The 25,018-nt window shown below is 34.9% G+C and overlaps 1 protein-coding gene across 2 annotated transcripts in view; it reads left to right on the forward strand.

The window, feature by feature from the left end:
• The window catches only part of LOC149794935 (uncharacterized), a 114,923-nt gene extending 90,965 nt beyond the window's left edge, over positions 1 to 23,958 (forward strand). For both annotated transcript variants that reach the window (XM_089964596.1, XM_089964595.1), the window contains exons 11-14: positions 3,878 to 3,969; positions 7,040 to 7,194; positions 12,543 to 12,675; positions 23,820 to 23,958. In XM_089964596.1, coding sequence (XP_089820722.1) covers positions 3,878 to 3,969; positions 7,040 to 7,194; positions 12,543 to 12,675; positions 23,820 to 23,823 — 384 coding nt within the window. In that variant the 3' untranslated portion in view covers positions 23,824 to 23,958. The remainder of the gene's footprint in view (positions 1 to 3,877; positions 3,970 to 7,039; positions 7,195 to 12,542; positions 12,676 to 23,819) is intronic.
• Positions 23,959 to 25,018: the final 1,060 nt, after the last annotated feature.

Below are 25,018 nucleotides of genomic sequence, written 5' to 3' on the forward strand. Positions count from 1 at the left end.
AGTCTGAACTGCACAAAAAAAGGTGAACCTTTGCAAAAAGTAAGATAAGTTTGAGATTTAGAGTAAAAAGTAGCCAGGACACAAGTATAATGGGTCCAGTAAGCCCAACAAAAAAAGAAGTCCAGTTTTTAACCCTCTGCATATGTGCAGGTGAAATCACCAATCAAAAACAATGTTTTTAACACAACTATTCATATAGCTAATAAAATATCTCTTGGAAGTAGATATATTTGGATGTGTTCAGAAGTAACCCAGCAAATGCCTGTCCTATTCCCAATTCAGGTGAAAATGAAAAAAATCTCCAGGGAATAATGAGTAGTATACAGTGGAACCCCGCTATAACGCGATGATCGGGGTCCATAAAATCGGATCGCGTTAAAAGCGGGGTCGCGTTAATGCGGGGTTTTACAATATTTAACTTTTTTCCGAGAACATATACGTGTATACATGTACAATGATCAAAAGTCGGCTTATCATCAGATGAATATTAACTGGAATGCATTAATTAAGATATATTCAAAATAATCGAAGGCTATTATATTTATAGGTTATTACTGTGCATTAAAAACATTTACTAATTTTTATTTGTTTGAACGATAATACAGATTGACCGATAATACCAGACTATCGCTATATCATGAAAAGTGTATCAACACCGTATGCTACCGTGCCGTCGTGGCATGCAGTTCATCCATAATGGATGTAATTTCATTGAAAATCGTACAGATTTAAAATATTCAATAATTTTGTAATAGTCTGAATTCGTCGTGTAAAATATAGGATGAACAAAATATTGAAACCATTTACTTGCCGTCTGATGTCGTACGGTCATTGCATGCAGCTATTCCCGGGTCTACATACGGTGTCTGTACAAATTTCATACCGCTAAAATTTTATCATATGCGACAACTGCAAGAATAATTAACAATCAACGCATGATTTCAGCGTGCAAATAACTTTTATTTCAGATTTTGTGAACATCAAAAGAAACATGTGAAAACTGCTAAATTAATACTTCTTTTAAGTTGAGTAATGCCAATGATGTGTCGACGGATGCGTTATTATCTGCTACCATTCCCTTTATCATTTCACGGCGATAATTTTGTTTAAATACGGAAATTATGCCTTGGTCAAGTGGCTGGATTTCTGACGTAGTGTTTTTCGGGAGGTACGAAACTTTGATCTTGCCATCACTGCTGACAAGATTTTCCGCTGGGGGGTGGGCAGGGCAATTATCCAGCAGGAGGAGATCTTTTTCCTCCAGCTTGAGTTTTCGTAAATGAGCCCGAACATCTGGAACGAATGTTTTGTGAAACCAGTCGTCAAATATGGAGCTATTCATCCAAGCATTCTTGCTGTTAGTGTACTGGAATGGAAGTGCCTTCATATTTACATGATGAAAACATCTGGGAGCTTTCGATTTTCCAATCATCAGAGGTCTGACTTTGTGGCTGCCAGATTTGTTAACACAAAATAAGAGAGTCACTCTGTCCTTCCTCTTCTTGAAACCTTCTCGTTTGTGACTGTCAGTCTTGGTTGCAATGGTACGATCGGGTAACATTTTATAACATTAACCAGTCTCATCGCAGTTGTAAACTTGGTCGGCTGTGTAGCAACCGTCCTCCAGCAACTTTTTAAGCCCAATCGGGTAGGAATTGGCAGCCTCTTTGTCAGCGGAGCGGATTTCCCCAGACACAAGAACTTGGCTGATAGCGTGCCTTTTCTTGAATCTGTCTAGCCAGCCATTACTCGCCTTAAATTTGGAATCATCTCCATTGATACGGCGATCAAATTTCTCTGCTTGGGCTTTCAGAATTGGGACAGAAATTGGAACACCTTCTGAGCGAGCTTGTACAAAAAATTGGTACAAAGCTGAATCTAGGACATTGTCATTAGCTAACTTAACCCTTTTACGCTGTAAACCAGTTTCCTCTTCAAGAATGTTGGGTAGACTACGGAGCTTTCCTTCATCTGTTTTCCACCCTCGCAAAGTGGACTCACTGATTCCTAGATCTCTGGCAAGCTGAGTTTGTTGTTTGCACTTCTTTAGTTGATCTAGGGCATACAGTTTCTCTTTAGCAGAAAACGACTTGCGTTTTTGAACTTGCTTTTCCATAACAGTAAAATATTTTTTTATATAAGCAAACAACGTACACAGATAAAGCTCAATAACTAAGTAATGAAGGCCTGCAATGGTTACGAATCACTTTTTATATAAAACAAAATTAAGCTGAACGGATGTACAATTTCATACCTTTTTAATTTACAGATAATAAAGTGGATATTATTTACTTTCAACTGTTTGTTGTTTGATCACACCGCCAAGCACAGCATACATGTTGGCAGCTTTCGTCCTTTGATGTTTATTAAATTGTGCGACTCTTGTATCAACCACAACTTTGTCTGCTGCTTGGCTGTGATTGCAGTTAAATAAGAAGCCCATGTCGGCTATTGTTTGAGCAACGACTGTATACAGAATTCATGGAAGACGATCACAAAGACGATTTACTGGCTTTACTCATGGATCCGTAATAAGTAACACTTCCGATAATGTTTACTTCGGCTTAACAATTCAAAAACCTAATGAAACCAGTTTTCTCTTCTAGAGTAGAATACGGAGCTTCACCACAACCTGTTCAAATTGATAAATTTCAGAAGCCAAGCGTTGTACACACTGTTTCTCGTACGTTATATATATCGTATTATTTTAGAATTCATACACGATCACTTCTCCAAAATCACTTAAAGAACCAGGATAAATTGTTAAGTTCCGATCGTTTATTATTAAAAGTCATACGCGAATTCTTCCACCAAATTATAATAAACGTTTTACACACTATTTCTCGTACGTTAAACAAATATTTTCACGGTCCGATAAAAATACACGTAAATGAATTTCAAATTTCAGGAACCATGCCACGATCATATTATTTTAAAAGTCACAACTAATCTCATGCCCAAAATGAAGTTAATTTCTTGTTTTGTTTTTTTTTAACTTTTCTCCAAAATTTTTTTCTCCATGTGTGAATGAATATACGAAATTTCGGGAGCCATGCTACGACCGCGTTATATCCGAATTCGCGTTATGGCGGGGCGCCTTATAGCAGGGTTCCACTGTATATGTATATGTTGTTAATCACTATTTGTCAATGCTTGTTTCAAATGGTAAATATTCAAATTATCCGATCTATGCCAAAAGTATGAAACCAACTTTGACACTGACTACAACATGAAAATGTGAAGCAGTGTATTGTGTGAAATAAAAATTGGTAGATAAGAGAAACTTAGGCAGTTACGTAATAGAAGAATTCAGTATACCGAGTAAATAAATACTAAATAAAGGACTTCATATATGTGCTGTGGTGAGATTTCAGATTACAACACTTGCAAAACATAGAGCATTACAAACTAAGCACACACATCACACACACTCCTCAAAATGTTTGGGACTTGCACATTTGCAACTACACCAGCCCAAGCCAAATTTGAGCATGACATTGATGTTGAGCAAGTTGATTTGTTGAAGCCTGCAACAGATGGACTTCAGGATCTGAACTTTATTGTAGTGTTGCTGTATCTTTAAGCCATTTTATATATTAACAGTATGGCACTGACCGTTTGCTGGAAGCACATTGACCTGGATTTTTTTACAGACCAACCTTGGAAATAAAACTGCCTTATAACTGATTTTTTCCTTATAGAATGACTCGTCAGTGGAATTGCTTTATGTTGGTCATTCACGTTCAGATCCATTGAACTGGTTTTGCAGTTCTTTGATCCAAAATTTTGTTAAGGGAATTTTTTGTTATTATTGTTTAATTGAGAAAATTTGACAGTGTATTATGTCTCTTTAATATTCCTTCATTTTTAATTTCAGTATCATAATGACCATGACATCGAACACTTAGTCCAGTTGCTGTTAGCCATCCTGGACAAACCAGAAAAGATCCTGTTGCTCAGAGATGTCAGGTGAGTGTTAACCTAATCAAGATGTCAGAACACAATTTACGATCAACAGTTTTCTCGCAAACTATTCATAAAATTTCACTGAAGAAAAGTATTTACTTCGACTCTACTCCTTTTAAAGATTAATTATTAAGTAACAACAAGATGACATGCAGTCACAAAAACGCATAGCACCTGGGCAGTTCCAGTCAAATCCAACCATAAAGTTTTAGTTGGTCAGTTGTCAAGGAAGAGGATGATAATAAAGGTTCATTTTTGTGCTAGGATCTTTTTCTTTTTAATTTGTGCTCAAGCTACACAAATTTTGTTGCAAGGCTAATATATGCTTACACTCTGTCACATAAATAATTCAAAAACACATGATATGAGCAATCTTTGTAGCAGCCCTGGGTTTTAGCTGTACTGGTCATACAATGGAAGAGTCTACTGGTTGGTCTTTTATCCATCATTTATTTCATTACAGTCATATGGCATACATCTCTCTCTCCATTGCACAATTTTGTTATGGTTACTACTATTTTAAAAAATTTGAGAGGACCACCATGAAGTGTTATGAACACTTTCATCACTTGGTCTGGTTGGTCATAAATGAAAATGGTGCTGCACAGATGTCAAATATTGCCATTACAGTGGCCATCATGCATAACTTTTTATTGCAGCTCCTCTCTGATGGAAAGTTATACTGGCACAGAGTTTTCACATACTGGCATAGAGTTTTCACATATTGGTATAGAGTTTTCACATACTGGCATAGAGTTTTCACATAACAGCATATAGTTTTTACATACTGGCATATAGTTTCACCTGAATGACTTTTTGAGATGTGTAGTTGGTTCTAAATGAAAAAAGGTGCTGTCCAGATATACAGTATGTCTAACATGTCCAGACATACAGTATGTCTAACATGTCCAGATATACAGTATTTCTAACATGTCCAGATATACAGTATTTCTAACATGTCCAGATATACAGTATGTCTAACATGGCCAGATATACAGTATGTCTAACATATCCAGATATACAGTATGTATAATATGATCAGGTATTCAGTATTTCTAACATGTCCAGATATAAAATATGTCTTGCATTATCAGGTATACAGTATGTCTGACATGTCCAGATATACAGTATTTCTAACATGTCCAGATATACAGTATTTCTAACATGTCCAGATACACAGTATGTCTAACATGTCCAGATATACAGTATGTCTGACATGTCCAGATATACAGTATGTCTAACATGATCAGGTATACAGTATGTCTAACATGTCCAGACATAAAATATGTCTAAAGTGTCCAGGTATACAGTATTTCTAACATGTCCAGATATACATTATGTCTAACATTGGTAACCATCTTGAAAATCTTGTTATTACTAATTCTCAACAGAAAGTTTTCCCAACATGTTTTTTTAAAATCAGAATAGTCATTATTATATCTGGTTCCAGATTAAAATGGCATTGATCTCTGGAAGGTCATTTTGATAATCTTGTATGGGTACTCCTGGATGGATGGTCATATCGATATTGAGTTTTCACCAGTGTGCTTTCACAATGGATTGCTGGAAAGACTGTAGGGGATTGATGTGATATCTGTTATGCAATGATAAGCTTTTACACTTCTTTTGTCCTGTGTTTTATTGCTACAGAGTGTTTAAACAACTGGGAAATAACAGAAGTAACCCCAAATAGTGTATGGAATAATTGTGGACAACTTATATCCAATGTCCAATGTGTCAAGTTAGCAAATGGTAATTAGAGCTAATATAGGTCATGCATGGCAAATACAGTGGTATAACCACAGTGCCAAATACTGTGGTATTGCCACAATGGCCAGTAGAGTGGTGTTGCCATATTGGCAGATAGAGTGGTATTGCCACAGTGCCAAATACTGTGGTATTGCCACAATGGCAAATAGAGTGATATTGCCACAGTGGCAAATAGAGATTTGTACTTTGGCATGTATGTGTGTAATTTTCTTGAACTTGTACTCAAATCAATGAAAGTTCTGTTAGTCTAGATTGTCCAAATGCCCTTTTTCTTAATAATAGAAGCCATGTAACCTTTAGGTATCCATCTTATTGACATGTATACTATAGATTAGGTTTACATGTATACTATAGATTAGCCTGACATGTATAATATAGATTAGTCTGACATGTATAATATAGATTAACCTGACATGTATAATATAGATTAACCTGACATGTATACTATAGAATAGCCTGACATGTACAATATATATTTCTGTTGTGATTTGCAACTACACCTGCCCAAGCCAAATTTGAGCATGACATGGATGTTGAGCAAGTTGATTTGTCAAAGCCTGCAACAGATGGACTTCAGGATCTGAACTTTATTGTAGTGTTGCTGTATCTTTAAGCCATTTTATATATTAACAGTATGGCACTGACTGTCTGCTGGAAGCACATTGACCTGGATTTTTTTACAGACCAACCTTGGAAATAAAATTGCCTTATAACTGATGTGATTTGGAATTTTAATGTAGCTTTAACAATTTTTCAGTCATATCGCTACGATGTCTGCAGTGTGGCAGTTTATAGTGATGTCTAGCACTGGGGCATCATGCTGCAGACATGTAGCATGATGTCCCACCCAGTCACATTATCCTGACACCAGGCCAACCAGTCCTAACACTAACCTCTTGATGCTGAGCACCAAGCGAGGCAGCTTTTAGTACCATTTTTGTAAGTCTTTGGTATGACTCGGCCGGGGATCGAACCCATGACCTCCCGTATCCGAAACGGATGCTCTAACCACTAGATTAACCTGATATGTATACTGTTGATTAGCCTAACATGTATACTATAGATAAGCCTGAATTTAGGAATGTATGCATGGTAAGCAGAAACACATTTGGTTAATTTATGTATGTTAGTTTTGCTAAACTTCCCATGGAAGTTATATTAATTTCCTCCATTACCTGGAGTAGAGAATGCTATCTGATTGAGTTACATATCCGTCATGGAATATAGTACTGCCATATTTTTATACAAAGGATAATAGTAAATAGCATTTTTGATGCAAAGTATATTTTGTTTCCACTTACAGAGGAGTGATCTACCCAATGGACATGGTCAGGTTTGACAACATGGTAAACATGTATGAGATAGCAGCATATGAGAAATTGGCTTTCAAGTTACATCTTCCATTGAATCACAACAAGACGAGAAAACCTAGGAAAACTCTTATGACCACAGAGATAGGTACAGCCCATCCTATAACATCAACCCATACATAACATGGACATTTCTGGAAACTCGACACCTCTATATGTTGGCAATTGCTTACCATAAATACTCACCTATAAGTTGGGTCTGACTGAAAAAAACATCAATCCTGGTCTGTTGTCGCATAACGCATGCAGCAGGTCAGGGTCTGTATTGTTCTGCTTATTAATCCTAACAAACTGCATAGACCTAAATCTGCTGGCATGTAATGCAATGGCAGATTGGGATCCATGCAGTTTGGATCTGACTTGTACATGAGTGTCTGAAGTAAGGGCCATTGTTACTGAATTTTGAAGTCCTGAGTTTGAAACTTTCAAACCATGTCATTTTCAAATATGTGTAATGTAAAGTTTACAAAGCAAGTAGCTCCATGACAAGAATTACAATGTTAGCCATTTTTTATCTTTTTGTCTGAGGAATAACTTCCTAGGATTCAATGAAGTTTCCAGTGCTTTTTAAATAAAATTTTGTTGAAAAATAGATTTTGATACTTATTACTTTCATACCGTTAGTATTTTCTCGTGAGAGTTTCATGAATATGTATCAGTGCAGTAAAACAGAAACCAGATACCATTAAGTAAAGGACCTCATTTCAATCTTAAATTTATGGACTAGATCGAGTTCTCGGTGTATTTGCAGATCTCTCAACCCTTAGAATTTTACTGTAAATTATGGACAGAATAATAGCAAAAGCAATGAGAATAGTTAATGGAGGTCAAATCTGGATATTGACCCATCTGTTTTTGTCCATAGCTGGGTTTTCACGTTAGATTCAGTGTACCTCAGTGTACAGGAGTAACTCAGGCTGTTTAGATTGTCCGTGTTTTTCTTGCAAAATGCCTGTATGGTCAAGCTTTTGCTTGTACATTATGACATTATCAAGAAACATCTATTAGGCGAGAACAATTGTAGGCAAAATGGGCAATCAACCTCTGAAAAAAATTCAAACAATCAGCATAGAAGTATGAAAAGAAATATTGAGATATTTGGCCATGCTTGGTAAATTAGTACAGACATGACATGTGTAAAATAGAAACTTATCATATGTAAAATTGAAACTTATTACCTGTAAACTATAAACTTATCACATATAAATTATAAACTTATCACACATAAAATATACACTTATTACATGTCAGGTATAAACTTGTCAAGTGTAATGTATAAGCTTATAACATAGAAAAGGTATAAACTTGTCAAGTGTAATGTATAAGCTTATAACATAGAAAAGGTATAAACTTGTCATATGTAATGTATAAGCTTATAACACAGAAAAAGTATAAACTTGTCATATGTAAATTATAATCTTGTCAAATATAAAGTAAAAATGTATCAGATATAAAGTATAAACTTAAAACATGTCAAATGTAAGATTATAATGTGTAAAGTATAATTTTTTTGTAAAGTGTAAATTTATAACATTAAATGTATCAGCTATGAAGTCTATATATATATATATATATATATATATATATATATATATATATATATATATATAATGTGTAAAGTATAAACTTTTCATGTGTAAAGTATAAATGTTTCATGTGTAAAGTGTATACTTGTAACATGTAATGTATAAACTTTTAACATGTAATGTACAAGATTATCATGCATAAAGTGTAAAGTAATCATGTGTAAAATCTACTTGCTGATGCTTCTGTTCTGGTAAACTTTAAAGATTAGAAATACAAATTATGATGGAAATAGTATATTTATAAAGTCAAAATGTAAATATATACTGTTTTTCTCCTCATTTTAATAAAAAATACCAACATTGGCCAAAGAAGCATAACCACCTGTTTAGAAATCCTTAAAATTCTTGTACTAATGTTTGTTTTTTAATTCATATATGTTGTGTGTCATTCATGTTTGTATTGAAGAAGGAGGAAAAAAGTCCCTAGCACAAAAGCAACATCTCAGTGAACCTACCCCAAGAAAAAGACTGTAAATTCAATATGTTATATAGTAGTATTTTTACAGACTGTAAATTCAGTGTTATACAGTAGTTGATTATTTTTATTTAGGACCTCAAAGGAGATTAGTTGTACTGACCGAGTTAGCCACTTTAAATTGTTATTATTATTATTATTATTATTATTAAATTAATTCAGTATGAAATAGTTTTTAATGGAGATCTGTGTTGCAGCCAAAAGGTATGACCATAGCTGTACCAGCAACACCTACAACAATAGTCTTGCATTATGCTACTTTATCAAGAATCTTAACGTTCTCTATGGTGATCTTCATTTCAGGTAAAGACACTAGTGAGTATATTGTAGATCTGTAAAGGGGTATTGGGTAGTGTGTAATAGTTGTTCCGAACTATTCAAATCATGCAAACGCAAGCAAATATTGTACAGATTTCATATAAATACAAATATTACAAATTAAACAAATTTACTGGGTACTGACCTAGATAATAAGAATTTTAAATCTGTCAAAAATCTGTACAAGCTGAAGCCTATATTTTAATTTATTATGATAACATATTTCGAAGCTCAGTCCAACTGTAAACAACTGTCATATAACATGCCAGCAGATCTTCTACTTATTACTCCTAGAGCCAGATCTGCCAGTTTATTATGGGATGGCAGATCTGTGTCTATTCAGTTTGCAGTTGGACTTGACTTTTAAGTGAGTATATCACACACCAGATCTGTGCTCTAGATAAGAATTGAATAACTTCGGTAGTCTACACCCGGGTTGGAAATAAATTATTTGGGTTTTTTAAAAATTTGATAAAGTATTTTATTTGCAAAACACAACACTTACAGTTCAAGACAAAGTCTTAATCCTCAAGCTGTCAATCATGACTTACTGAATGTATGAAATGATTAGTAACCATAACTGAATGTATGAAATGGTTAGTAACCATGACTGAATGTATTAAATGCTTAGTGACCTTGACTGGATGTATCAGATGGTTAGTGACCTTGACTGAATGTATCAAATGCTTAGTGACCTTGACTGGATGTATCAGATGGTTAGTGACCTTGACTGAATGTATCAAATGCTTAGTGACCTTGACTGGATGTATCAGATCATTAGTGACTGTAACATCGCCCTCTTAGTAATAGGGGTGGTTAATTGGGTTTGGCTGGCGTTATCCAGGGGATGACCTCCCTCAATATTTTAGCCCAGCAGGAGTGAAAGAAGAATGGAATTTCAACAGAGAACTGAGCGAGAATACTGGGAAGAAATAAACAATACGAGCCCCCTTTTGACAAGAAAATAACGAATTTAATCAGAACAAATTAAAACAGCAATTCCACTTCAAGTTAGATTATCTAAGTAGAATTTAACTGGTGTGTCCAATTTGGATTTATTACATCATCATAATGAGAGGTGAATAGAGCGCAATGCCCACGATCAATTGCATCACCTTCATTCACTTTCACCATATATCAATGTCTCCTAGTTCATCCTTCCTAAACTCTAGGTTCTGCCCCTTCATGGAATTCCTGGTCCTTTATTCTGACCATGTCCTTCTTTCTCTCTTTTCCCCACACTCCTGTCTTCAGACTGTCTCATCTTCCTCTCAGAAGGGACCCGGAGTGGCCGAGTGGTCTAAAGCACTCACTGTTCCGGATCACTGCCATCTCACCTCTGTCTGCCTGGGTTCGAGTCCAAGGCTCAGCTAGCGTGGGTACATGGGAAAGCCTGCCAGTAGCTTCTTGTGGGTCAGTGGTTCTTCCCTGGGTTTTCCAGGGTTCTTCCTCCACCTGTTATACTGGCCACCATGTATAGCCTATCTTGTGCTGAGAAATGGCTTTAAACCCTACAACAACAACAACAAAAATCCTCTCAGAAAGCTGTTCCTTAAAGGACAAATTTACATCATAATTCTGTATACCTTATATTTAGAGGTACATACAATTCACTTAATGTTATTCAGAGCATGTTGCTATCCACACACCGCGTAAGTTCTGTCTTAGTACGGTAGGACATTAACCTTGCTTTCCAGTGGCAAGTCTTAAATTACCACGTGAACGTCTACCAAATATTACCGTATTATTTTACATATGCTACTACATGTTCGATATCTGTTGCATGAAATTCAAAGAAATATAACTCCTGACATTCCTTAACTACAAGATTATGCAAGCACTACAAAATCAGATATAATTAGGCAATTATCGTTTACTCACAATGATCTGTAGCGTCCTAACAACAAAGGAAGTTATTTCATATAACCATATGAAATCCTACACATATAGACATTTGGATCACATGCAATCAATTCTGCCAGTGAACTAATTGTAAAATTAAAAGGTAAATTGCATAACAATTCTAGCAACAACACTTTCCATGAAACTGACTAAAATAAATTGCATAGCAACTCTAGCATCAACACATTTCCATGAATTGAATAAATGATACATAATATGAAACCTAGTCATGACAAAAACATTTTCATTAAACAAACAATCAAATAACAGAATATTATGTGAAACTAAAATTGCATACCTTGTCACTGTTTCATTCAGGACTTGTGCATCCTAGCACTAAACATGCCTTTCTTTTTACACGATGACCAATTGGTCCCTTCCTTGCTTCATGAGGAAAGCACTAATGTCTTTATGCCTCCCAAGAGTCGACTAAGTTTCCTATTCTAGGAAATTTCCAGACTAAAGAATTTTGACTAGGGTCATCACTTTAAAGTCAGATTGCTCTAAAGTGTATGCCCTAATTTATTCTACCTGATCATAGGCAGTGGTCCCTAATCTTTCTCAAAGAAATAATTCCTTTCATCAGATTTAGACAGCTCAGAATCTGTGTGCGACAGTGCATGACAATTTTCCTTTGAAAATATGATCAGTGGACATAGGTTCCTACCAAGCGGTTAGGGTTGGTAGCTCAAATGTTTACGTTCTAAGGACCGTGTTAAGATACCCATGTCAATTTCACTGAGTCGGAATGCTGTTCCTTTGAAGTTTACACTGACATGGGCGGGGAGATGAACGAAGAAAGGTCAAAGTGACCCCTTCACAAAGACTTTTCTGGCTTAACTGCGATAAGACTTTAATTGCTCAATGCATTCAACTTTAAAATTTTCTGTAATTCAAAATTCGATACTTCACAGTGACTTTTTAAATGTATTAAATGGTTACTGACCTTGATGTTTTTAGAATGTATCAAATGGTTACTGACCATGACTGAATGTATCCAATGGTTCAGTGACCATGGCTTTTTGAATGTATCCAATGGTTTAGTTACTAGTTCAGAGTTTATGTTGTTTATAAGAGTTGATTTATCTTATAATGATCCGTTACAATCATTTAAAATGTGCAATTTATGCAATCCTACTATGTCTTCTTCTCTAGACCACTCCAAATCTGATAACATATTTGAGTCTGACTTGGATAGTAGCTGTTCCTCGGGTGAAGGTATTCTATCTGTTGTACCAGTGAATACTCCATCACAGCTAGTGTACCAGTCTGTCACGAATCACAGACAGTAAGCCCTGATGTGCACAGTTGACATTTGTTTGCTAAAACGTTACACATGCATGACATCAGTGTTCATTTTTGTTGTATTGATGTATTTTACTAACAAGTAGTTACTGTCAAATAACTGTTGAATCAAACATTGCTGCTTTTATGAAAGCTAATATTTGTCACCTCGAGATCTTGTTCATCTTGAAGAAACACTTTTTGCAAATTTAGATCATTACTTGGGCTGTATCCTGGCATTTTCTTAAACCTTAATGTAGCTAAAATTAGTGATATTTATTCATTATGTCGAGGTTCGTTTAATAGAATACACAATATATAACAAATAGGCAAATCATACATCCTTCCTTCTGTCTTTTTAGTGCAACAAGTTCTGCAATTTAGAATGGATTGCTGTGAAACTGGATAAATATTATGGCTATCATCTTAACATGCATTTTGCATCAAATCTTTGTGTTCCCCACAATGTTTAAAGAGTTATTGCCTTTTAACTTTTTTGCAGTGTATGACAGATTTATTTGAATGCATCTAGTCTCACAAATTTAAATGGATCACTTTGAAACTTGGGAATCATTATAACCATCATCTGTAGATACTTTTTTTTCAACAAGCCACTGTTTTACAAATGTTTGTTTGAGTTGTTGCCTTTAATAACTTTGAGCTCAAGTTTGTCTAGCCTCAGTTTTTAATCAGTCAATATGAAACTTTCTATATTTTATGTTTATTATTTAAAAATGTGTATATGAACAAATTACTTTTGCTCTGACAGTTTTTGTTAGTTATTCCCAAAATTTGTTCTTCTGAATGTGGCGTAAGACTGATCACTTTATTTTCAAAAGAGTTGTGACTTTTTTGGATGAGGCTTATCTCCATCATGGGATAATGGTGAAATGTGGGGGCAATGGGGTTATATTTATGTGTTTTGGGTTTTACGTTTCCACTCTTCACACCATGACATGAACAGCTGTCTATGGCCAGATTTGGTTAGGTAGGCTACTATTGTTAAGTAACACCACTCAGCCCTGTGTATTTACACATCATGGGTCCCTATGTAATTACACATCATGGGTCCCTGTGTAATTACACATCATGGGTCCCTATGTAATTACACATCATGGGTCCCTGTGTAATTACACATCATGGGTCCCTATGTAATTACACATCATGGGTCCCTTACTGGCATATTAAGCAATAACAAATTAATTTTATGTATGTTCTATCATTCAATAATAAACTGCACATAAAGTCATAGAATCTCCTTGCTTTAGATTATTTTTATGGTTAAACAAAAAACTAAATACATAAAGCTTGCTTTTGAGAAAAGGGAGATAACATGTCTGTGTGAAGAGACATCAGATTCCAGAAATTTGGGCTGGCAAATCAGGGATCACAGTTATTTTTTAAATAAACAGTTGGAATGAAAAATGTATCAATGGAAAACATAAATGACAGAATTATAGGTGTAGATCTTGTTGGTTTATTTAACAAAACTTTGCATCTTCATTCCTTCAGAGAATATTTTTAGACTACTTTAATGCAACAACAGACAAATCTTGTATTGAAATTTGTTATGTGGTAAAACCTGTTCTGACCTTTGACCTTTGGTATCTAGTGTTTTTACAGATTGTTCTACACATTTAAAAATTAAGATATTTATGACAAAGATGTTTATAACTCAATTGAGATAACAGTCTATGATCTGAAACATTTGTTCTAAGAGGCACATACAGAAACAAGAATCTGTAGATGATGAAATCATTGGGCAAGAACTATGCAGTACATTCTTTACCTAAAAAAAGTTGAAAGGTAATCATTATCACCTTCAAAATAATACAGTCATCAAATTTTCAACTTTATAATACTCATTACAAAATGAATTGGAAAAGCATATCTGATACTGATAACTATCAGTCAGTGTTCTTGTTACCAGTGCATCAAATATTGAGAAAGTTGTACAAGCAAAGATTAATAACTTCTTGGTGATTAAGGAAACTCTATTCCCTAATCCACAACAGCAATTCTTTCAAAGGAATCTAATCTGCCTCACTGCCTCTTTTAATCTTCAGGAGGTCATTAACTCTGACTGTGGTACTCCTACCCATGCTTCCTTTCTGAATATTCAAAAGGCCCTTGAGGCCATTTGGCATTCTCCTCTACTCTGAAACTTTATTGGAATTCATGGAAAAATCTTGAAAATAATGGGCAATATATATCAGATTATACAAAGAGCAAATCAAGATTATCCTATACTTGTCTAGATGGTTCAATATTGAATGAGGAGATAGATAGGGGACCATCTTATCGAGATTATCCTATACTGGTCTAGATGGTTCAATATCGAATGAGGAGATAGATAGGGGACCATCTTATCGAGATTATCCTATACTTGTCTTGATGGTTCAATATCGAATGAAGAGATAGATAGGGGACCATCTTATCGAGATTATCCTATACTTGTCTAGATGGTTCAGTATTGAATGAGGAGATAGATAGGGGACCATCTTATCGAGATTATCCTATACTTGTCTAGATGGTTCAATATCGAATGAGGAGCTAGATAGGGGACCATCTTATCGAGATTATCCTATACTGGTCTAGATGGTTCAATATCGAATGAGGAGATAGATAGGGGACCATCTTATCGAGATTATCCTATACTTGTCTAGATGGTTCAATATTGAATGAGGAGCTAGATAGGGGACCATCTTATCAAGATTATCCTCTACTTGTCACGATGGTTCAATGTCGATTGAGGAGATAGATAGGGGACCATCTTATCGAGATTATCCTATACTTGTCTAGATGGTTCAGTATCGAATGAGGAGCTAGATAGGGGACCATCTTATCGAGATTATCCTATACTTGTCTAGATGGTTCAATATTGAATGAGGAGATAGATAGGGGACCATCTTATCGAGATTATCCTATACTCGTCTAGATGGTTCAATATCGAATGAGGAGCTAGATAGGGGACCATCTTATCGAGATTATCCTATACTTGTCTAGATGGTTCAGTATCAAATGAGGAGCTAGATAGGGGACCATCTTATTGAGATTATCCTATACTGGTCTAGATGGTTCAATATCGAATGAGGAGATAGATAGGGGACCATCTTATCAAGATTATCCTATACTTGTCTAGATGGTTCAATATCGAATGAGGAGCTAGATAGGGGACCATCTTATCGAGATTATCCTATACTGGTCTAGATGGTTCAATATCGAATGAGGAGATAGATAGGGGACCATCTTATCGAGATTATCCTATACTTGTCTAGATGGTTCAATATTGAATGAGGAGCTAGATAGGGGACCATCTTATCAAGATTATCCTCTACTTGTCACGATGGTTCAATGTCGATTGAGGAGATAGATAGGGGACCATCTTATCGAGATTATCCTATACTTGTCTAGATGGTTCAGTATCGAATGAGGAGCTAGATAGGGGACCATCTTATCGAGATTATCCTATACTTGTCTAGATGGTTCAATATTGAATGAGGAGATAGATAGGGGACCATCTTATCGAGATTATCCTATACTCGTCTAGATGGTTCAATATCGAATGAGGAGCTAGATAGGGGACCATCTTATCGAGATTATCCTATACTTGTCTAGATGGTTCAGTATCGAATGAGGAGCTAGATAGGGGACCATCTTATTGAGATTATCCTATACTGGTCTAGATGGTTCAATATCGAATGAGGAGATAGATAGGGGACCATCTTATCGAGATTATCCTATACTTGTCTAGATGGTTCAATATTGAATGAGGAGCTAGATAGGGGACCATCTTATCAAGATTATCCTCTACTTGTCACGATGGTTCAATGTCGATTGAGGAGATAGATAGGGGACCATCTTATCGAGATTATCCTATACTTGTCTAGATGGTTCAATATCGAATGAGGAGCTAGATAGGGGACCATCTTATCGAGATTATCCTATACTTGTCTAGATGGTTCAATATTGAATGAGGAGATAGATAGGGGACCATCTTATCGAGATTATCCTCTACTTGTCACGATGGTTCAATATCGAATGAGGAGCTAGATAGGGGGACCATCTTATTGAGATTATCCTATACTTGTCTAGATGGTTCAATATCGAATGAGGAGATAGATAGGGGACCATCTTATCGAGATTATCCTATACTGGTCTAGATGGTTCAGTATCAAATGAGGAGCTAGATAGGGGACCATCTTATCCTCTTTTTTGTGTCTGGTACTTGTGGACAAGTTGCTACAATGTTAACTGAGTTTCTATGGCCAGTGTCAAGTTATATACAGAGTATGTGCTGGTAAAATATTTAAATCTGCTTGACCTGTCCAGCAAATACAATGATCTCAGGATCTTACATAAAAATATGGAAAATGACACTAACTTTAAGGAACAGAGCCAAACCAAAAAGGACATTTTAAACTAGCAGGAAATAGTCACTGAAAAAATGCACAAGAGAGAGGATATTGTTAACAAGCCAGCAGACACAAGATCCTGTGTTGTTATCATGAATACATCTGACAACATAACTGAAGTTAGTAAAGTGAACAGACAACTTCCAGACAAGAGATTTTATAAGAAACTCAGAATTGGGATAAAAAAACAACACAAATGCCAAAAATTGTGCATGGTGACATGAATAGACTCATAAAATAAACTTACTGGATTCATAAATTAGGTACTTTGTATCCTAATGGCCTTAATGCCAATGCACTAAATCAAATTGCATCTAGACAAGTATAGGATAATCTCGATAAGATATAAATTGATATATTGTATATCCTTTATAACAATATAATTATATGTATGACTGTTTGTCTCTATTTTATTTTATTATTTTATCAGAAACTCAGTTATGACCCAACAGTTGAAAATGCTAAAACTGTGTCTTAGACCTACCATATGTCACATTGATGACAAAACACTGACTTACTTCCTACAAGGTGACCCCAAACCAGGAAGGTTAAATATTCAAACAAGAGAACCTGGAGAGGCCAGTCATTCACTTAAGAAACAACTATCCCACCAAAAAAAATTCTGAATTTTTTTATTATTACCTTTGACCTTTCATGGAAAAACTGCCTTGACATATCAAGGTACAATCTGTACACTCCCAACAAAAACTAACCTTCCAGATAACACTCCTTATACAATCTGTACACTCCCAACAAAAACTAACCTTCCAGATAACACTCCTTATAGCTATGGGTGTTTGTTCTTTTTACAGGATCATGCCATATGAGGTAGATATCATGGTCTGCAAGGAAGCATGGGATGGTCAACCTGAACTTTCCCCGCTAAATACTATTTAATTGAATTTTTAAAACCTGTTCATAAGTTTAAGTTTTGTATTCAACAACCAACACTTCCTATAAATGAATAGACTTGCAGTTGGCAGCACTTAAAGGCCCCTTTGTATGCCAGTGTTTTCATGAGCACAAGCTTCTCACTGTGGCACTCAGTAGACCTCTAAGCGGGTGTAGATTTATTAACAATATAAAACCAAAATGGAAATCATAAGGGGCAGCAAAACAAAACCAAGAAAAGCAAAATACACATACCCTTCATGGTTACTTTCCACCCTGATGCCCAAAACTTACAAAGATCATTCAGACAAATTATGACAAGATTGAATCCTCTGAAACATTTGAAAGGCATATTTCAAGAGTTCCTCTGGCTTCATAGCATAGATGTAAAAGTCTGAAACATTTGAAAGGAATATTTCAAGAAGTTCCTATGGCTTCATGGCATAGACATACAAATCTGAAACATTTCAAAGGGATATTTCAAGAAGTTCCTCTGGCTTCAGGCATACATGTAAAAGTCTGAAACATTTGAAAGGCATATTTCAAGAGGTTGCTATGGCTTCAGGCATACATCCTCTGAACATTTGAAAGGCATATTTCAAGAAGTTCCTCTGGCTTCAGGCATACATGTAAAAGTCTGAAACATTTGAATGGCATATTTCAAGAAGTTCCTATGGCTTCATGGCAGAGACGTAAAAATCTGAAACATTTGAAAGGGATATTTCAGGAAGTTCCTATGGCTCCATGGCATACATGTACAAATCTGAAACATTTGAAAGGGATATTTCAAGAAGTTCCTATGGCTTCATGGCAGAGGTGTAAAAATCTGAAACATTTGAAAGGGATATTTCAAGAAGTTCCAATGACTTCATGGCAGAGATGTAAAAATCTGAAACATTTGAAAGGGATATTTCAAGAAGTTCATATGGCTTCATGGCAGAGATGTAAAAATCTGAAACATTTGAAAGGCATATTTCAAGAAGTTCTTATGGCATCATACCATAGATGTACAAATTTGAAGGACCAACTGGTATCTGCCATGGTATCTTTCAACAAGACCTCAGATTCAGGCCATATGCAAGGACAAACATCATCTAATTCGCAAAGATGTGTCCAAGACCATGTCATTCAGAAGTTTGACAAAAGGAGTTAGCTATGCTATCAGTCAGAAGTTAGGGTGTAGTACTTGCAATGTAATCTATTCTTTAACATGCAAGATTTGCACCATTCAATACTTTAGTGAAACTCTTGATTTCAGAATATGAATTACTACAAAGAAAAATTTGAAAGGGATACTTTACTGGGCCTTAAGTTGAGTCCCTCGAGATATTTTACTAGGCATTCAATTGAGTCCCTCAATATTCTTTACTGGGCATTCAGTCAAGTCCCTTGAGATGCTTTAATGGGCATTCAGTCAGGTCCCTTGAGATGCTTTAATGGGCATTCAGTCAAGTCCCTTGAGATGCTTTACTGGGCATTCAGTCAAATCCCTTGAGATGCTTTAATGGGCATTCAGTCAAGTCCCTCAACATGCTTTACTGGGCATCTAGCTGAGTACCTCAAGATGATTTACTGAGCATTCAGTCAAGTACCTCAAGATATCAAAATATACGCATAAGGAATAATGTTGGATATAATTGAAAACTCATTGGGAATTCAGCCTAAATAAATGTCTCATCTTCCTAATGCAATCTTATCAAAACTACAGCTAGGCATGAGTTAATGAGACATGTGTTGTGTTTTGCAATTTTATTTACCCAAGTAAATATTCCATAACTCTTTGCATGCACTGTTACTATTATTATTACTATTATTTGAACTCTTGTCAATTATCTCCCCTACGCCATATTCTTGACACACCTCCTTAGTACATCCATGCATAACTTATCAGGATGTAATTTCTTTCTGTTGTATATTTTATAGACTGCATTGATTAGTTGCCTTGCATGGTGTCCATCCTTTATTCCTAGCTGGAGTTTGATCAATATACTCTGCTTCTCGGCGTGATAGGCAGGATAACCCATTATTTGAGTCTGTTGAGCTGATGGCAGGATAAAACAGTTATGTGGTTGACCTGTTTTATGGCTGATTTTTAAGTTCATCATTTGTTTTTATTCTATTTTTTTTTGTATCCCTTGTTTGCATATTTCACCATTATTCAAATATGTAGGAGTTTAGAGTTTATTTTGACCTTTATGTTTAATGTTTTTTTTTTGTTTGTTTAGTGTTTGTTTGGTGTTGAGCATTTGTTTTGTGGATATATATTGTTTCTTTTGATGAAGAGCTTGTTCAGCTTGAAATGTTGGATAGTTGTTTTGTATTTGCAACATTATAAGTTTTTGTGACCATATATATATATATATATATATATATATATATATATATATATATATATATATATATATATATATATATATATATATATATCTGCTCAATTAACTATTTCATGGTAGAAAACAAGGCAACACTCCCAGTTTAAGATCAATATCAGCTAACTACTTTTCCATCCCAAAACCAAATAAAAAACTCTTTAAAAAAAGTTTTCAATATTCAGGATCATTAACTTGGAATGGATTGAATCCCAAAAAAGGAAATTAGGGAATGTACAAATAAAAATGCATGCAATTATAATTCAATGGTTGAAAATTGTAGCCTGTTCAATTTAACAAATACATTACAACGCAAGTATATATTCACTAACCTTCCACTTTATTGTCTCACTACTTTTGGACTGAATATACACAGTGTACCTAGTTGGACTGTATATACACAGTGTACCTAGTTGGACTGTATATATGCAGTGTACTTAGTTGGACTGTATATACACAGTGTACCTAGTTGAACTGTATATACACAGTGTACCTAGTTGGACTGTATATACACAGTGTACCTAGTTAGACTGTATATATGCAGTGTACCTAGTTGGACTGTATATACACAATGTACCTAGTTGGACTGTATATACACAATGTACCTAGTTGGACTGTATATACACAGTGTACCTAGTTGGACTGTATACACAGTGTACCTAGTTGGACTGTATATATGCAGTGTACCTAGTTGGACTATATATACACAGTGTACCTAGTTGGACTGTATATGCTCATTGTACCTAGTTGGACTGTATATACACAATGTACCTAGTTGGACTGTATATACACAGTGTACCTAGTTGGACTGTATATACACAGTGTACCTAGTTGGACTGTATATGCACATTGTACCTAGTTGGACTGTATATACACAGTGTACCTAGTTGGACTGTATATACACAATGTACCTAGTTGGACTGTATATACAGTGTACCTAGTTGGACTGTATATACACAGTGTACCTAGTTGGACTGTATATACACAGTGTACATAGTTGGACTGTATATACACAGTATACCTAGTTGGAGCATATTCATTTAAATTTTTTGTTTATTATGACCATATATAAATATATCTTATTATCAGTGCTCTGTGTGTGTGTATGTCTGTGTGTGTGACTACATGTACTCTGAATGTAAATATGCATATAATATACTGACTCAGTTGAGCTTTTGTTTATGAATAGCTGACATGATTTTTCATATAATGTAATGCTTGTTTCATGTAAACATATGTGCAGTTTTAACATTTAAATTCTATGGATAATATCTGCAGCCAGACAGTTGATGTTTCCATATACACTGTACATTTTTCTGTTGCATCCATTAAATGTCTATTCCTTCAGAATGGTGCAGCAGATTACACAATATATGCCATATTTTGCATGGCTAAGGAAGGCACTGTTCTATGGAAGTTAAACTGACTGACAAATGATTTGATAGCACACAATTTTTCATTGCTTTGAAATGATTTTTAGCAATACAAAATATTACTAAGAGATGTTCAGATGAATCGAGCTTACCTCAGACATATTCCATTGATTCAGACTAGCTAGCTAGATTCTGGATTTCTCAGAGACAGTCCATTGATTCAGAAAAAAACTAGCTAGATTCCATATTACTCAGACATGTTCTATTGATTCAGACTAACTAGAGTCCATATTGCTCAGACATGTTCCAGTGATTCAGACAAACTTACTAGATTCTATATTACTCAGACATGTGCCAGTGATTCAGACTAGCTAGATTCTATATTACTTGGACATGTTCCAGTGATTCAGACAAACTAGCTAGATTCTATATTACTCAGACATGTTCTAGTGATTCAGACTAACTAGATTCTATTTTATTCAGACATGTTCCCATGATTCGGTCTAGCTAGCTAGATTCTATATTACTCATGTTCCAGTGATTCAGACTGGCTAGATTCCATATTACTCATGCATGTTCCATTGATTCAGACTAGCTAAATTCTATATTACTCAGTAATGTTCCAGTGATTCAGAATAGCTAGATTCTATATTAGTCTGATATGTTCCAGTAATTCAGACTAGATAGATTCCATATTATTCAGACATGTTCCATTGATTCAGATTAGCTAGCTGGATTCCATATTACTCTGGCATGCTCCAGTGATTCAGACTAGCTAGATTCTATATTACTCAGACATGTTCCAGTGATTCAAACTAGCTAGATTCTATATTATTCAGACATGTTCCAATGATTCAGACTAGCTAACTAGATTCTATATTACTGAGGCATGTTCCAGTGATTCAGGCTAGCTAAATTCTATATTAGTCCGATATATTCCAGTGATTCAGACTAGATAGATTTTATATTAGTTGGACATGTTCCAATGATTCAGACTAACTAGCTAGATTCTGTATTACTCAGACATGTTCCAGTGATTCAGAATAGCTAGATTCCATATTACTCATGCATGTTCCAGTGATTCAGACTAGCCAGATTCTATATTACTCAAACATGTTCCATTGATTCAGATTAACTAGCTAGATTCCATATTACTAAGGCATGTTCCAGTGATTCAGACTAGCTAGATTCTGTATTACTCAGACATGTTCCAGTGATTCAGAATAGAAAGGTTCTATATTTTATTCAGACATGTTCCAATGATTCAGACTAGCTAACTAAATTCCATATTACTCAGATATGTTCCAGTGATTCAGACTAGCTAGATTCTATATTATTCAGACATGTTCCCATGATTCAGACCAGCTAGCTAGATTCTGTTACTCAGACATGTTCCAGTGATTGAGACTAGCTAGGTTCCATATCACTCAGATATGTTCCAGTGATTCAGACTAGCTAGATTCTATATTACTGAGACATGTTCCAGTGATTCAGACAAACTAGCTAGATTCTATATGACTCAGACATGTTCAAGTGATTGAGAAAAACTAGCTAGATTCCATATTACTCAGACATGTTCCACTGATTCAGACTAGCTAGATTCTATATCACTCAGACATGTTCCAGTGATTTAGACTAAAGTACCATAAAGCTTTTCATTTCCTAATAGACTTCATACTTTTAAAAGTTTAATGAAAGAGCATCCCGGACTTGGCTATTTTCCATAATTAATACAGGTCTCAAAATGTATCTCCTCCATTAACAAGAGCATCCAGGACTTGGCTATTTTCCATAATTAATACAGGTCTTAAAATGTATCTCCTTGAAACAAATTGCCTCCATTAACCATAAATGATAAGTATCATAAATTCATTTGATTTATAAAAGTGTATTTATTCTTGGAATTTACAATTTTATGTATTGCAGAAATACAACAAGGCAGCCCTAGTTGTTTGAAAATATAGAGCACAGATTGTTATATACTGTCATACCAGAAACAGTAATGTTTGGTTGCTGTAGCCAGCCTATGTTTGTTTTGTTTATTATGACAGTAAAGATAAAAAAAAAAGCAAGTAATGTTTTTATTTTCATTTCATACAGATGAAGATGGCCATTTTCACATCAAGCCAGTAGACCAGTACAAGTGGGAGGTAGCAACCAAAAAGGAAGTGATAAAAATCATGCAGGAGAACATTCCAGATGATGCCAGTAAAAAATCCACTCCAGTACACAGTATTTCACACCGGTTCCAGTATCTTGACCATGAAATTTCAGATGAAAGCAGTGATGCAAAGCAAAGGTAGACTTAGACATAATTACCAGCATACTACTAAGATTGGTATTCAAGAAACATAACTCTTTCTTTCTCACAACCTCAAAATCTGTGAAGTTTTTTTTAAAGATTATGGGAAGTGGTCCTGAAATCATTTAATGTAATATTGGTTGGGCAGGAATGCAGATCTTTGTTTGCATGATAGCCAGCATCTTTGCTAAAGGAACAGAGTCCTGTCAATATAATGGAGCTGACCAGTGATGGAGTTATCTGCCGATTGTATAGAGTCCTAGTTGATGCTTAAGTGAAAATTACTGTTTTGAAGGTTTGTTTTTTCTTCAGAAAATGTTATTTCAACTCATTACTTCAAAATGCCTTTTGTATTTTTGCCTTGTTCTACGTTGTGTTTATATTTATATAGAAGGGTTTACTTTAAAATGGAAGGGTTTATCTTTATATGGAAGGGTCTTTCTTCTTACAGGTTTGATGCAGTTCTTCATTTTTACATGTTTAGAACTTTACTGTAAATTAACACCATATAGTCATTATTTTGCTAATTTGCCTTTAAATGTTAACAAAGTCATACTTTAAAAGTATTGATATAGAAGGGATTTTGCAGGTTGCTTTATGTTACTCCTTGTCCAGGTTTTATTGTAAGGTAAAATGTTTGTAATAAATAGCAGAAGCTATTATTAATGTTTGTAATATAAATGTAATAAATGTTTGTAATAAATAGCAGAAGCTATTATTAATGTTTGTAATATAAATGTAATAAATGTTTGTAATAAATAGCAGAACAATTTGGAAGCATGAACTGGACTTTTTTTTTCCTTCAAAATATTTATGGTAAAGGTCACAGACAATAAATTTGCTCTCTCTGATGGGTTTTTAATGAGAAAGAAGGGCACAGAGTAAAAAAATTATATAGAAAATCTGTAAAAATTCCATAATTTCATAAAAATGTCATAATGATGGTGAAACAAGTAGCATTTTGTTAGATAATTAACTGTTGGGCCAAATAAAAAAA

Source organism: Sinohyriopsis cumingii, chromosome 7, assembly GCF_028554795.1.
Source record: "Sinohyriopsis cumingii isolate HCF-2022 chromosome 7, ASM2855479v2, whole genome shotgun sequence".
Taxonomy (NCBI): domain Eukaryota; kingdom Metazoa; phylum Mollusca; class Bivalvia; order Unionida; family Unionidae; genus Sinohyriopsis; species Sinohyriopsis cumingii.